At 43.2% G+C, this 11,866-nt stretch overlaps 1 protein-coding gene across 1 annotated transcript; it reads right to left on the bottom strand.

Moving 5' to 3' along the window:
* Positions 1-1,367: 1,367 nt before the first annotated feature.
* Positions 1,368-11,390, bottom strand: ecm1 (Extracellular matrix protein 1). The gene is given in 10 exon segments (NM_001173661.1): positions 1,368-2,047; positions 2,254-2,341; positions 3,607-3,824; positions 4,000-4,285; positions 7,985-8,190; positions 9,007-9,359; positions 9,475-9,552; positions 10,070-10,138; positions 10,346-10,402; positions 11,135-11,390. Coding segments are annotated over 10 exon segments (1,608 nt in total). The 5' UTR covers positions 11,205-11,390; the 3' UTR covers positions 1,368-1,864.
* Positions 11,391-11,866: the final 476 nt, after the last annotated feature.

Raw genomic sequence — 11,866 nt, 5'->3', positions numbered from 1 at the left:
TTAACCCAGTAATCAATCCTTTCAATGGTGCCATTTTCTTGAGAGCAAAACAATTCACATTTCTTGCCCCCATTCGTTTAATGTGGAGTGCCTTCTCCCTCTGACCAGCAGAAACACAAACAATTATCACAAGACAGCACCCATCTCACAGCACCCATCTCTGTTTTAACCCAGCCTGAAACCACAAATGGATCAGCCAAAAGGCAGGGGTCCAGTTTTTCCCAAAACTTCACTCCTACTGTCACACTCCTCTTTATCCTGACCCTCGGGCTCCGAGAACTTCACCACACCTACCACCTCCGATACTTCAACCTCATTCACTTCCATTTCTCCTCCTGTCTTCAGCTCAATCTGCTTACACTTTCTACAATTCTTCTTTAACAAATTATCTCCCTTTTTTCCGCCATTTTTAACCAACTCAAGCTCAGCCTCTTCCTTCCTCTCTCTCTTAGACCTCCTCTGCCTCTCTTTTCCCTCCATTCCTCCTCCGTATTCCAAATATACATCTCCTTGTGATAATACTGCACTTCTCCTGACATCCATCTTGTTCTTGCATTCTCAAGGGATGCCATTTAGCCGGCTGTCACAATCTCCACAATCTTCGTCTTGATGTTCTTCTTTATCAAAAGCTACTGCAACGCTTTTCCATTTCAAACAAGCGCGCTCTTCCCTGATGTTGCGCTCCCAGTTCAGCCAGAGGTAAACTAACATCGCAGGCATAGAAAGAAGCCTGAGCGGAGTCTCCACTTCTGTTTTTCAGGGGAAACAGAAGTTAGTTAAAAAATACTGTGTCCCTGAAAACCAGAAACATCCGCCAACGCTGCTATGGGTGGGGTATACAGACTTCTGCAACCTGATTGACTGAACACAATATGCAACATCTGGGACTAACATTCTTAGCCACTCTAGCATGGTGGTAGAAAATAGTGTTTCATAAAGAAAGCACATTTTCCACATTTTTTTCTGCCTTCTCGCCCACTAAATCAAACTGAGGAAATCGATGCCTTTGCAGCCTGAATGGAGAATGTTTCATGTAAAAACCGGTCCACCGGGGATACAAGTGTATATAACCGGCTTCATACAATGCCTTTGGACGGTAAGATGAAACGACTCAATGTCGCCATCTGCCAGGCTTTGGGCTAAACTCTGTGGCTGTGACAGCTAGTGAGGACCCTGTCTGTCTCTATTAATGCAAGTTCTACTACACTAACTTAGTCACACAGTCACTATAACATAAGGTCCACTTCCATCAACATTTCAGTTTATTCAAATAATCATTTCAATGTTGTTCATGTGTCAGATAACAACAAATTACAATAACTGGCAGTGCTTCACTCCAAAATGATTAAGACATGGCACAGGAAACATTTTGAAAATATAAAGATTTATTTCAAATGTTAGAACAGGAAAACTGGACTAGCAGTTCTGTAGCTATAAGAAAAATACAACTAACAAATCTGAAACATGAGTAAAAAATAAGTGGTCATACAAATGGTGATTTAATTCATAAAGCAGATAGAACACCTGGAGAGCTGATATATCATTATAACACCCTCTTAATGACAGACACTGACAGTAATACTGAAATATTATGTGCACTTGGATACCATATATTAATTGGTTGTCATCTGGCCATGCTAGAAAATATGGAATAAATGGTACTTTCTAACTATAAATTCTGCTTACTCTTACCCACACCTTATCCCCTGTTTGACTAAATCATGCACTTGCTCAACAGTTCTTCTGTATTAGCCAATTGTATCATGGTCATGTAGTGACTACTGCACAAATCCCCTGACCGCCAATTCAGATTGGCCCACTGCCATCAGAGTGAAACGTGAAAAGTCATCAACAAAAACAAAAATCAGGCGAGGGGGCATTTCCTCTTTCTAAGGTGTGGGGACTTTGTTGCCTTGGTGATGGCATTCATGAGCAGGCCGGAGAGGCACTTAGGGGCGTCCTGGGAGGAGGGAGGGCAGCATTTCTGGAAGACAGCAGGGGAAGAGGGCTTCTCTGCAGAACAGCGGCTCTCCGCCAGAGTCACTAGCTGGGTTCACAGTCAAAGAGAGAAGTTGTGAAAACAACAATACTAAAAAGCCTTCAATATGCTTAGACCTAAAATATAACTTTCTGTCTAAGATCCTGTAGACACTTGATGGCCAATCATGTTCATTTTATCCCATTGGGACAACCTGGTTAATATGAGATATGGGGTTGTCTGTGTGAACATGCAATATTAAGTTTTGAACTCACCTTTTCCTGAACACATGCAGTTCTCTGGTCTGCTGGCAGGGGGCAGCATTGGACCACTAAGTTCTGGACAGGAAGAGCCAAAGGGAACCTGAGAGACCAGATTGCAAGATTATCTCAGTATACTACATCTTTGTTTTACTCGATAATCAAATCAGTCAAAGGGCTTTGTTAGACAGATATGTACAAATGTGCCTGGATCAAACTAGCTGCTGTAATAAGATACTTGTGAAAGTTATTGTATACTATTGTTTTTAATCTTTTGGTAATGGTCTTTGATACAATGCAAATCTGAAATGTTAATGTCATTAACCACGTTCCCATCCACAGTTTTTATGCGAGTAAGCTCATACCGTATAAAACAAAACCACAGCAACTGTAATGGAAACAGGAGTTTTCGGTGAAATGTTATAAATGCCAACAGATAATTTGTTCGTTTGACATGGTGGGATCTTTTTGTGTCTGTAAAATGCATTATGTGAGAAATGGCGGTGGAAACAGCTTTATGTGCAAATATTGATATAATAACCATCAGAGCAAAGTAAACTTGTAGTCACGTGATAATATGGTGTGTGGTCCTTCCACTACGACACAGGAAACTATGCAGTTTATTAGGCTACAGATTAAATAAATGATGAACTTCACAGGGTAGTGAAAGTGCACAGTGATGAGCTTGATGTTCCTTTCCAATAAATATTGAGGGTCTTATTCTGGTGACATGATGATTGATGATTGACTGCCATTTGAAAAATGTAAATATTGGTTGCTGTTATCCATAATAAATCTCATAATCTAGACTAGCCTACCCACACTGTATCTGCTAGTTGTTGGCTAGAGCGCATGTGCCAAGACCAGAGTTGGCACATTTGCTATTTAGAGCAATCGTTTGTGACATCGGTAGAGTTGGAAATATGATGGAAACACACTGAACTTTAGATTTTTATTCGGGAAAATGGGAAAAAGTACATTTTGTGTGCACTACAAAAATCAACAACGTGTCAGTTTGGTTGAAAAACACCACTGGTGGGAAAATGCGCAAATTTAAAATCTGTCGCCAATCGGATGGAAACTTAGCTACAGTCACCATCTACTACAGTGAAATGTACCTTTTCTGAAAGCTCTGGTTCTGTCACCCAGAAAGATAAACAACAGGCTGGGCAGCATAAAAATGTGACTGAGGAGGAAAAAGGTTAACACACACACACACACACACACACACACACACACACACACACACACACACACACACACACACACACACACACACACACACACACACACACACACACACACACACACACAAACACACACACACACACACACACACACACAATAATGCTAAACAAACACACTTACTTCTTCTTGATGATTTTGTATGTTTCACAGATGTGTCCGAGGGTGTGAGTCTGTGGTGCGGCAGAGGCAGAGTCAAGCTTTTGGTCATAGTCTGGATGAGGGGCGCGGGAGGAGAAACAGGTGTACCTCTTCTCACCTTCTCCCACATCACAACAGGAGGAGTTGTGAAGCCTCCCCTTCTGCTCTTCCTCACAGAACCTGTCGAGCACCTCACGCCACTATGAGAGGAGAAAGATTAAAATATATATTATTTTTCACTGTATAGAGGATAGTTTATACAGATGTTTCAGTTTAGTAGCCTTCTTCAGTGTAGGTATGAATTGGATCCTTACTTTTCCCACGTTACCAAGTGCAGGTAGGCAGGCCATAGCCCACACACACACTGCTCCTTACCTTTCCCTCAGCACAGGGTAGCACGTCCTCCTGTCCTTTACAGCAGTGTTTGAACCCTCTCTCCAGCCGGTTCACGGCCTTTGATTGGCGGGCCAGCCAGCCAAAGCCTGTACGTGGCAGGCACTTGGGGGTGTAGAAAGGGCGGTGGTTGCGTAGACGGCAGACCAATCCGATGTTGTCGAAAGTGGGGCGTCCAGGGGGGAAGCTGATGTTAGAGTCTCTGGGAGTAGCTTGGGGGCTCTTCTTGGGCTTCTCCCCTCTGAGAGTACGTGGACCGGGCTGGGACCTGGGAGGAAAGGACACAATTCATGTAGTCATTAGTTGCCATAAAAAAGGACAATTTTTTATGCTAGGGCTGTTTTTCTTTATGTTTACTATTTTCTACACTGTAGAATAATAGTGAAGACATCAAAACTATGAAATAACACATGGAATTATGTAGTAATCAAAAATGTGTTAAACAAATCAAAATATATTTTATATTTGAGATTCTTCCACGTAGCCACCCTTTGCCTTGATGACAGCTTTGCACTCTTAGCATTCTCCCAACCAGCTTCACCTGGAATGCTTTCCAACAGTCTTAAAGGAGTTCCCACAAATGCTTAGCATGTGTGTCCAAACTTTTGACTGGCGCTGTAAGTGTTCTGACCCTTTGCTATGAGATTCGAAATTGAGCTCAGGTGCTTCCTGTTTCCATTGATCATCCTTGAGATGTTTCTACAACTTGGAATCCACCTGTGGTAAATTAATTTGATTGGACATGATTTGGAAAGGCACACACCTGTTTATATAAGGTCCCACAGTGGGCAGTGCACGTCAGAGCAAAAACCAAGCCATGGGGTCGAAGGAATTGTCCATAGAGCTCCGAGACAGGATTGTGTCGAGGGACAGATTTGGGCAAGGGTACCAAAACATTTCTGCAGCATTGAAGATCCCCAAGAACACAGTGGCCTCCATCATTCTTAAATGGAAGAAGTTTTGAACCACAAAGACTCTTCCTAGAGCTGGCCTTCCGGCCAAACTAAGCAATCAGGGGAGAAGGGCCTTGGTCAGGGAGGTGCCCAAGAACCTGATGGTTACTCTGACAGAACTCCAGAGTTCCTCTGTGGAGATGGTTGTCCTTCTGGAAGGTTCTCCCGTCTCTGCAGTACTCCACCAAATGGGCCTTTACAGTAGAGAGGCCAGACAGAAGTCACTCCTCAGTAAAAGGCACATGACATTCCGCTTGGAGTTTGCAAAAAAGGCACCTAAAGGAATCTCAGATCATAAGAAACAAGATTCTCTGGTCTGATGAAACCAAAACTGAACTTTTGGCCTGAATGCAAAGTGTCACGTCTGGAAGAAACCTGGCACCATCCCTATGGTGAAGCATGGTGGTGGCAGCATCATGCTGTGGGGAGGGTTTTCAGCGGCAGGGACTGGAAGACTAGTCAGGATCGAGGGAAAGATAAACGGCGCAAAGTACAGAAAGATCCTTGATGAGAACCTTCTCCAGAGCACTCAGGATCTCAGACTGGGACAAAGGTTCACCTTCCTACAGGACAACGACCCTAAGCACACAGCCAAGACAACGCAGGAGTGGCTTCGGGACAAGTATCTGAATGTCCTTGAGTGGCCGAGCCAGAGCCTGGACTTGAACCCAATCGAATATCTCTGTTGAGACCTGAAAATAGCCGTGCGACCAATGCTCCCCATTCAACCTGACATAGCTTGAGAGGATCTGCAGAGAAGAATGGGAGAAACTCCCCAAATACAGGTGTGCCAAACTTGTAGCGTCATACCCAAGAAGAATCAAGGCTGTAATCGCTGTCAAAGGTGCTTCAACTAAATACTGAGTAATGGGTCTGAATACTTATGTAAATGTCACATTCTGTGTAAAAAAAATGTATTTTTTTTGTTGCATTATGGGGTATTGTGTGTAGATGCAGGGGATAAAAGCGATTTAATCCAGTTTAGAATAAGGCTGTAACATAAAATATGGAAAAAGTCAAAGGGTCTGAATACTTTCCAAATGCACTTTATATGCTTAATTTTGAGTTATTTATGGAACTTTAGTTGTCATACAAATATTAGGCTATTGGTTTTGATATTGAATAGGTTCTAAGGCTGCATGACGCGACTAATGATGCTTTTGAAAAAAGCAGGAAAGGCATGTGCTCTGCTCTGTTTCTTGTACAGGCTGCACACACTTCATCATTCACAATTTGACAAGCACTTGATAATATTCTCACCCATCAGACTATTCTTAATTTAATCTGATCTTTACATATAGCCTACTAATATGTGTGGAATTACTTTTGATTAGAACGGCCCAGCTCTTCCAGTTTAGATGGACGTCATATTCTATTTGTGCCCTTCTCGTAGGCCTATTATATAGGCAGTGTCGTTTTTTATTTAAACTGTTGTCACTGTCAACAGAGTAGGCTACCCTTTAACTTGTCATATAAAAAACATATTTTGCTAATGTCTCCAGTCATATAGTGTAGTAGAAATGCATGAAATGTGTTTCCTGTTCAAAGAAAGACTCCCCAAATACAGGCCTATCTGATACAGCCTAGCCATACTCTAGTCTATGCTATACACGCTCAAAAAAAATTGTATTTCTTTGCAAACAATGATTGAGTTCTATTATTAGCCTAAATTATGACTATCCAATCTTTTCACATTTCCAATAGTAGGCCATCTTACATAAGAAACTGATGCACCTTTTTTAATAAAGCATTACATGCCTATAATACTTTATTATAAAAGCTGCATTTTTATGGGGAAACATATCTTCCCCAAATATGAAACTCACGCACTGCCTATGTATACCAGTTAGGCTACACCAGTTGTGAAGCAGATTAATGTGCTTAATTTTAAGAATTGAGACGTAAATATCAGCACATGAAAGCTGTGATCCTCTTTTATATAGTGGCCAGTCAAAACTCTGTTTTCACACGCAACTGTGCAATGACTGGGTTTATAAGAGCACATGTTTCACTACGCTCTGTAGACTCTCTCTGTATGTGCTCTTCTTACCGTGTCCCAGGGGTTCTAGGTCTGTAGGCTATGTGCTCTCTTACCGTGTCCCAGGGGTTCTAGGTCTGTAGGCTATGTGCTCTCTTACCGTGTCCCAGGGGTTCTAGGTCTGTAGGCTATGTGCTCTCTTACCGTGTCCCAGGGGTTCTAGGTCTGTAGGCTATGTGCTCTCTTACAGTGTCCCAGGGGTTCTAGGTGTGCAGGCTGCGTTTGGAGTTATTTGGCCACGTTAGTTATGATACAAATCTTGTCAAAATATATAGGCCTATGGGCTAGACTACATGACGTGCGTTTTGAAAAAGTAGGACTAAAAAAGGCATACGCTATTTCTTGCCTTACTGTACATGCATGGAATCATTAAGTGATAATACATCATTCACAAGTGATAATATTGTCACCCATCAGACTATTTTAATCTTGTCTTTACATATACTAAATAATATATGTGTGAAATGTGTTATGATTTAGAATGGACCATTATCATGCACCTATTGGAATAGGGGAGCTTTTCCCATGGTTCATTATCATGCCAGCCAGGTAGGCTGTACTCCTGTTGTAAATCGAAGCAATGTGCTTAATATTTGGAAAGTTGAGAAATAAATATAGTAGGCCTAGCCTATAGAAAGCTGATGGGATCCTCTTTTTAAAAGAGGTCATAAAAATTGTTTTGTCGATTGCATAGCCAATAGAAATGTTGCGCAACATGAGCTCATGGGCTCTCATGAAGTGTTTGATTAGATTTTCGATTTCATTTCTATTGATGTCAGTGTGATTAGAGAGACTGTAAGGTGCTGAGTACCAGCACATTAGAACTGGCTGTTAGCAAGTTTGGTACTCTACTAATGATCACCAGCACCATCAGAGTGCAGTTTTGGAGAAGCCTAGTTACCGTGACTAAACAGTCACGTAATACCGTCACCATAACAGCCCTACCCTAAACCGGTCTCTCTCTCTCTCTCCTTACTTGTGACAAGTGTTGGGGTTAAAGGTGAAGCCAGGTTCAGGTATGGGGGAGGAGCCTGCCCCCTGGGTGGTCGGCAGGTAGTTGGGGTTTGGGGTTTGGCTATGGAAACAGCTCAGTCTGGCCCCGCCCTGTTTCTTGCAGCAGTGGTGGTGGCGTGTCTTCACTGAGAACTCATCAGTACAGAATGTGGACAGGGTCTGTTCCCACTGTAAGTGACATACACAAACATCAATTCACAGATGAAAAATAGAGGTAAAAGAAGTCCTAAAATGGTGAAGGTACAGCTTTAGTGGGCCTGACTCATAAACACCTTCCCTTCTACACAGCTACACAGCTATACATATAGACTCCAAGGCTGATCTGTTGTGTCTGTATGGGCTTTCCTTCTACTGAGTCTCATCTTCCCTGGACATCCTCTGTCCTCATCACTACTACTGTCTCATCTTCCCTAGACATCCTTTGTCCTCATCACTACTACTGTCTCATCTTCCCTGGACATCCTCTGTCCTCATCACTACTACTGTCTCGGGTTGGGTTAAATGCAGAAGACACATTTTAGTTGAATGCATTCAGTTGTACAACTGACTAGGTATCCCCCTTTTCCTTATATTCCCTAGACATCCTCTGTCCTCATCACTACTACTGTCTCATCTTCCCTAGACATCCTCTGTCCTCATCAATACTACTGTCTCATCTTCCCTAGACATCCTCTGTCCTCATCACTACTACTGTCTCATCTTCCCTAGACATCCTCTGTCCTCATCAATACTACTGTCTCATCTTCCCTAGACATCCTCTGTCCTCATCACTACTACTGTCTCATCTTCCCTAGACATCCTCTGTCCTCATCAATACTACTGTCTCATCTTCCCTAGACATCCTCTGTCCTCATCAATACTACATCTGAGCACATAGAAGGTGGTTCTGTTGGTACAATAGGAGCGAACGGACCAGAACTGAACACAACACGACAGGACAGAATGGAACAGGACAGAATCCAATGTTGCCACAGAAACACTCACCGCCTGTGTAACGCAGCACAGCGTCACTTCCTGGACCTGCTGTGTCCCGTTCCTATGGCAACATGCACTGTACCAGGACTCTATCCGGTTGACGGCGTCACCTTGACGACGAAGGTAGCCAAAGCCTGTCTGGGGAAAGGAGTAGGCAGGGTACCGGGGACGACGGCTGCTATGGAGACAGATGGCCTGGAGGTTGTTAGGGGAGGGCTGGCCGGGAGGGAAGAGGACACTGGGGTGGGAATCCCCAAACGAGCGAGGCCCAGCCATTGGCCGAACTCCAGGTGTAAAGTCTGTGTCCAGGTGCAGGGTGATCTCCCTCTGGGTCATGTCTATGTCAGCTGCCCTGGAGCCCGCTGGGAACACACACTTCTGTTACTGTACTTCCCTCACACAGGATACAGCACACACATCATACTCCATTGGCTGCGTGATATGAAGTATACCAGCAGGGAAGGCATCACCACCCACCTCTCTCCTTGAGGACTTTGAGCAGGTAAGGCTTCATATGTTCATGGGTGACCTCTCTCTGCTCCATGTCAGGAAACTCTACACAGTGACAGACAGGAGTTAGTACTGACAGCCATACACTAATAACATGTCATGTGCCTACACTGTATTAATAACATGGCAGAATGGCATGGGCATAGGAGAGGATGTGTCCCAAATACTTTGGAATAGTTTCCTTCTCTCATCTGCTTTCTTTCATTATTCACAGATCTATCAGTGTTAGGCTGAATATAACAAAGCACACTCACCTATGGGTTACAGTTAGAACACACTCACCTATGGGTTACAGTTAGTTATGGTTAGAACACACTCACCTATGGGTTACAGTTAGAACACACTCAGCTATGGGTTACAGTTAGAACACACTCACCTATGGGTTACAGTTAGAACACACTCAGCTATGGGTTACAGTTAGAACACACTCAGCTATGGGTTACAGTTAGAACACACTCACCTATGGGTTACAGTTAGAACACACTCACCTATGGGTTACAGTTAGTCATGGTTAGAACACACTCACCTATGGGTTACTTAGTTACGGTAACAACACACTCACCTATGGGTTCCCAGAGTCCCCCAAACTCCACCTCCCTCTGGGTCATATCAGGCTCCAGCTGACTCGCCCCTGGAAGACACACACACACACACATTTTTAGTCATTTAGGAGACGCTCTTGTCCAGAGCGACTTACAGCAGTGAATGCATACATTTCATACATTTTTTTCCCTGTGCTGGTCCCCCGTGGGAATCAAACCCACAACCCTGGCGTTGCAAACACCATGCTCTACCAACTGAGCCACACGGGACCACACACACACACACACACACAAACCTTGCAGGAGCTCCTCTAGGTCAAAGGAGGCCTCTCGCTGTAACATGTCAGGCTTATCTATGGAAGGGATGAGAGAATGTAAACACAGACATAAAAACACAGAGACTGGCACACACGCCCACTGGTTACATAAGCCATCACACTCTGACCGTGTAATGTCAGTATGGTTGTCCGCCACCTAGATTTCACATAGAAATATGACTTATAGATATGTTATTCTCATTGAAAGCAAGTCTAAGAAGCGGAAGATCTGTTCTATGTGCGCTATTTCTATGATTCCCATTTCTTAAGTTACATTTTTGCTTCTGGTTTTGTATACCAGCTTCAAAAACCTTAAAATACAAATATTTTGGTTATTGAAAAGGAATTTCATAGCGGTTTAGATGGTACAATGATTCTCTACACTATACATTGCTTGTTTTGTCACAAACTGAAATTAGGCTCACTATAATAATTTTAGCAACCAGGAAATTGCGGAGCCACTTCTGCATATTGCACCTTTAATTAACATGGTGTGAATTCTTTAGTCTAGATGTTTGTTACACCTAAAATAATAGTTCTACTGTTAGTAGACTTGGACAAAGTTGTTCCACACTAAACTGGTGGAATGGAATGTATCACGTCCAACAAATAATGTTTTTCTTCATGATCTTGATAGTGAATCTGCGAACTTCTGCGAACTTCTAACAGACCATGCACGAACAGAAGGTGAGCCATAAATATACCAGTACATAAAACAAGGACAGAAAGAACTGATGATTACATGCAAAAACCTCATAGGCTACAAACCTTCAGATGCCGTGGACACCAGCACTAATGCACACCAGCAGGCTAGAGCCCGAGCCCAAGACCAACCCATTTCGAGGACTGACACGGGAGGTGTCTGATATCCTTGTCCTCTTTCACAGGACTGTTTCCACTCTCTCTGTTTCGCCCCTTTTCACCACCCCACTCTCTTTCCCTGTGTTTCGCAAAGTCGTTCCAAAGCCACGTCAAGTTCAGGAAACGACCCTTGAGCGTCAAATCAAGTATTTCTGGAAGTGGTATGAAATAGAGAATGAGAGTTGTGAGAGGGCATAGATACATGTATGTTTGTTTTGTGATTGGAGGGAAAAGAAGGAGGGATATTTTCCACCATGAGTCAGCAGTGGCGTGTTTTCATGGAAGAAAGCCAGGCTTCTCCCAAAAATGGACTAATAAAATAAATAAATAATTGTCCTTCATTTCGCAAGAGGCGGAATTTATCACACTGGAGAAAGCATCGGAGCGAGCGAAACAGCGCCTCTCTGTATGTGTAGCGTCGAATGCAAGGGAAGCCAGCAAGCATTTGCCCTCCCTTGATAAAACAAGTATAAAGTCATAGCCAATCAGTGTTGAGCTAAACTGAGTGAGCTCAACTGTGAATGGTCCTGGCACACCCAAAAAAGTGTCAAGGAAGCCAGTTTGGACTTGGCTGCACTCCAATCACATCATGTCACATCCAGAGCCAAATGTCATTGACAGAAACAACTTGAATCTTGT

This window comes from Salmo salar, chromosome 02, assembly GCF_965601325.2.
Source record: "Salmo salar chromosome 02, fSalSal1, whole genome shotgun sequence".
In the NCBI taxonomy this organism is placed as follows: domain Eukaryota; kingdom Metazoa; phylum Chordata; class Actinopteri; order Salmoniformes; family Salmonidae; genus Salmo; species Salmo salar.
The sequence above is the reverse complement of the archived record's forward strand: the minus strand, read 5'-3'. Positions and strand labels throughout refer to the sequence as shown.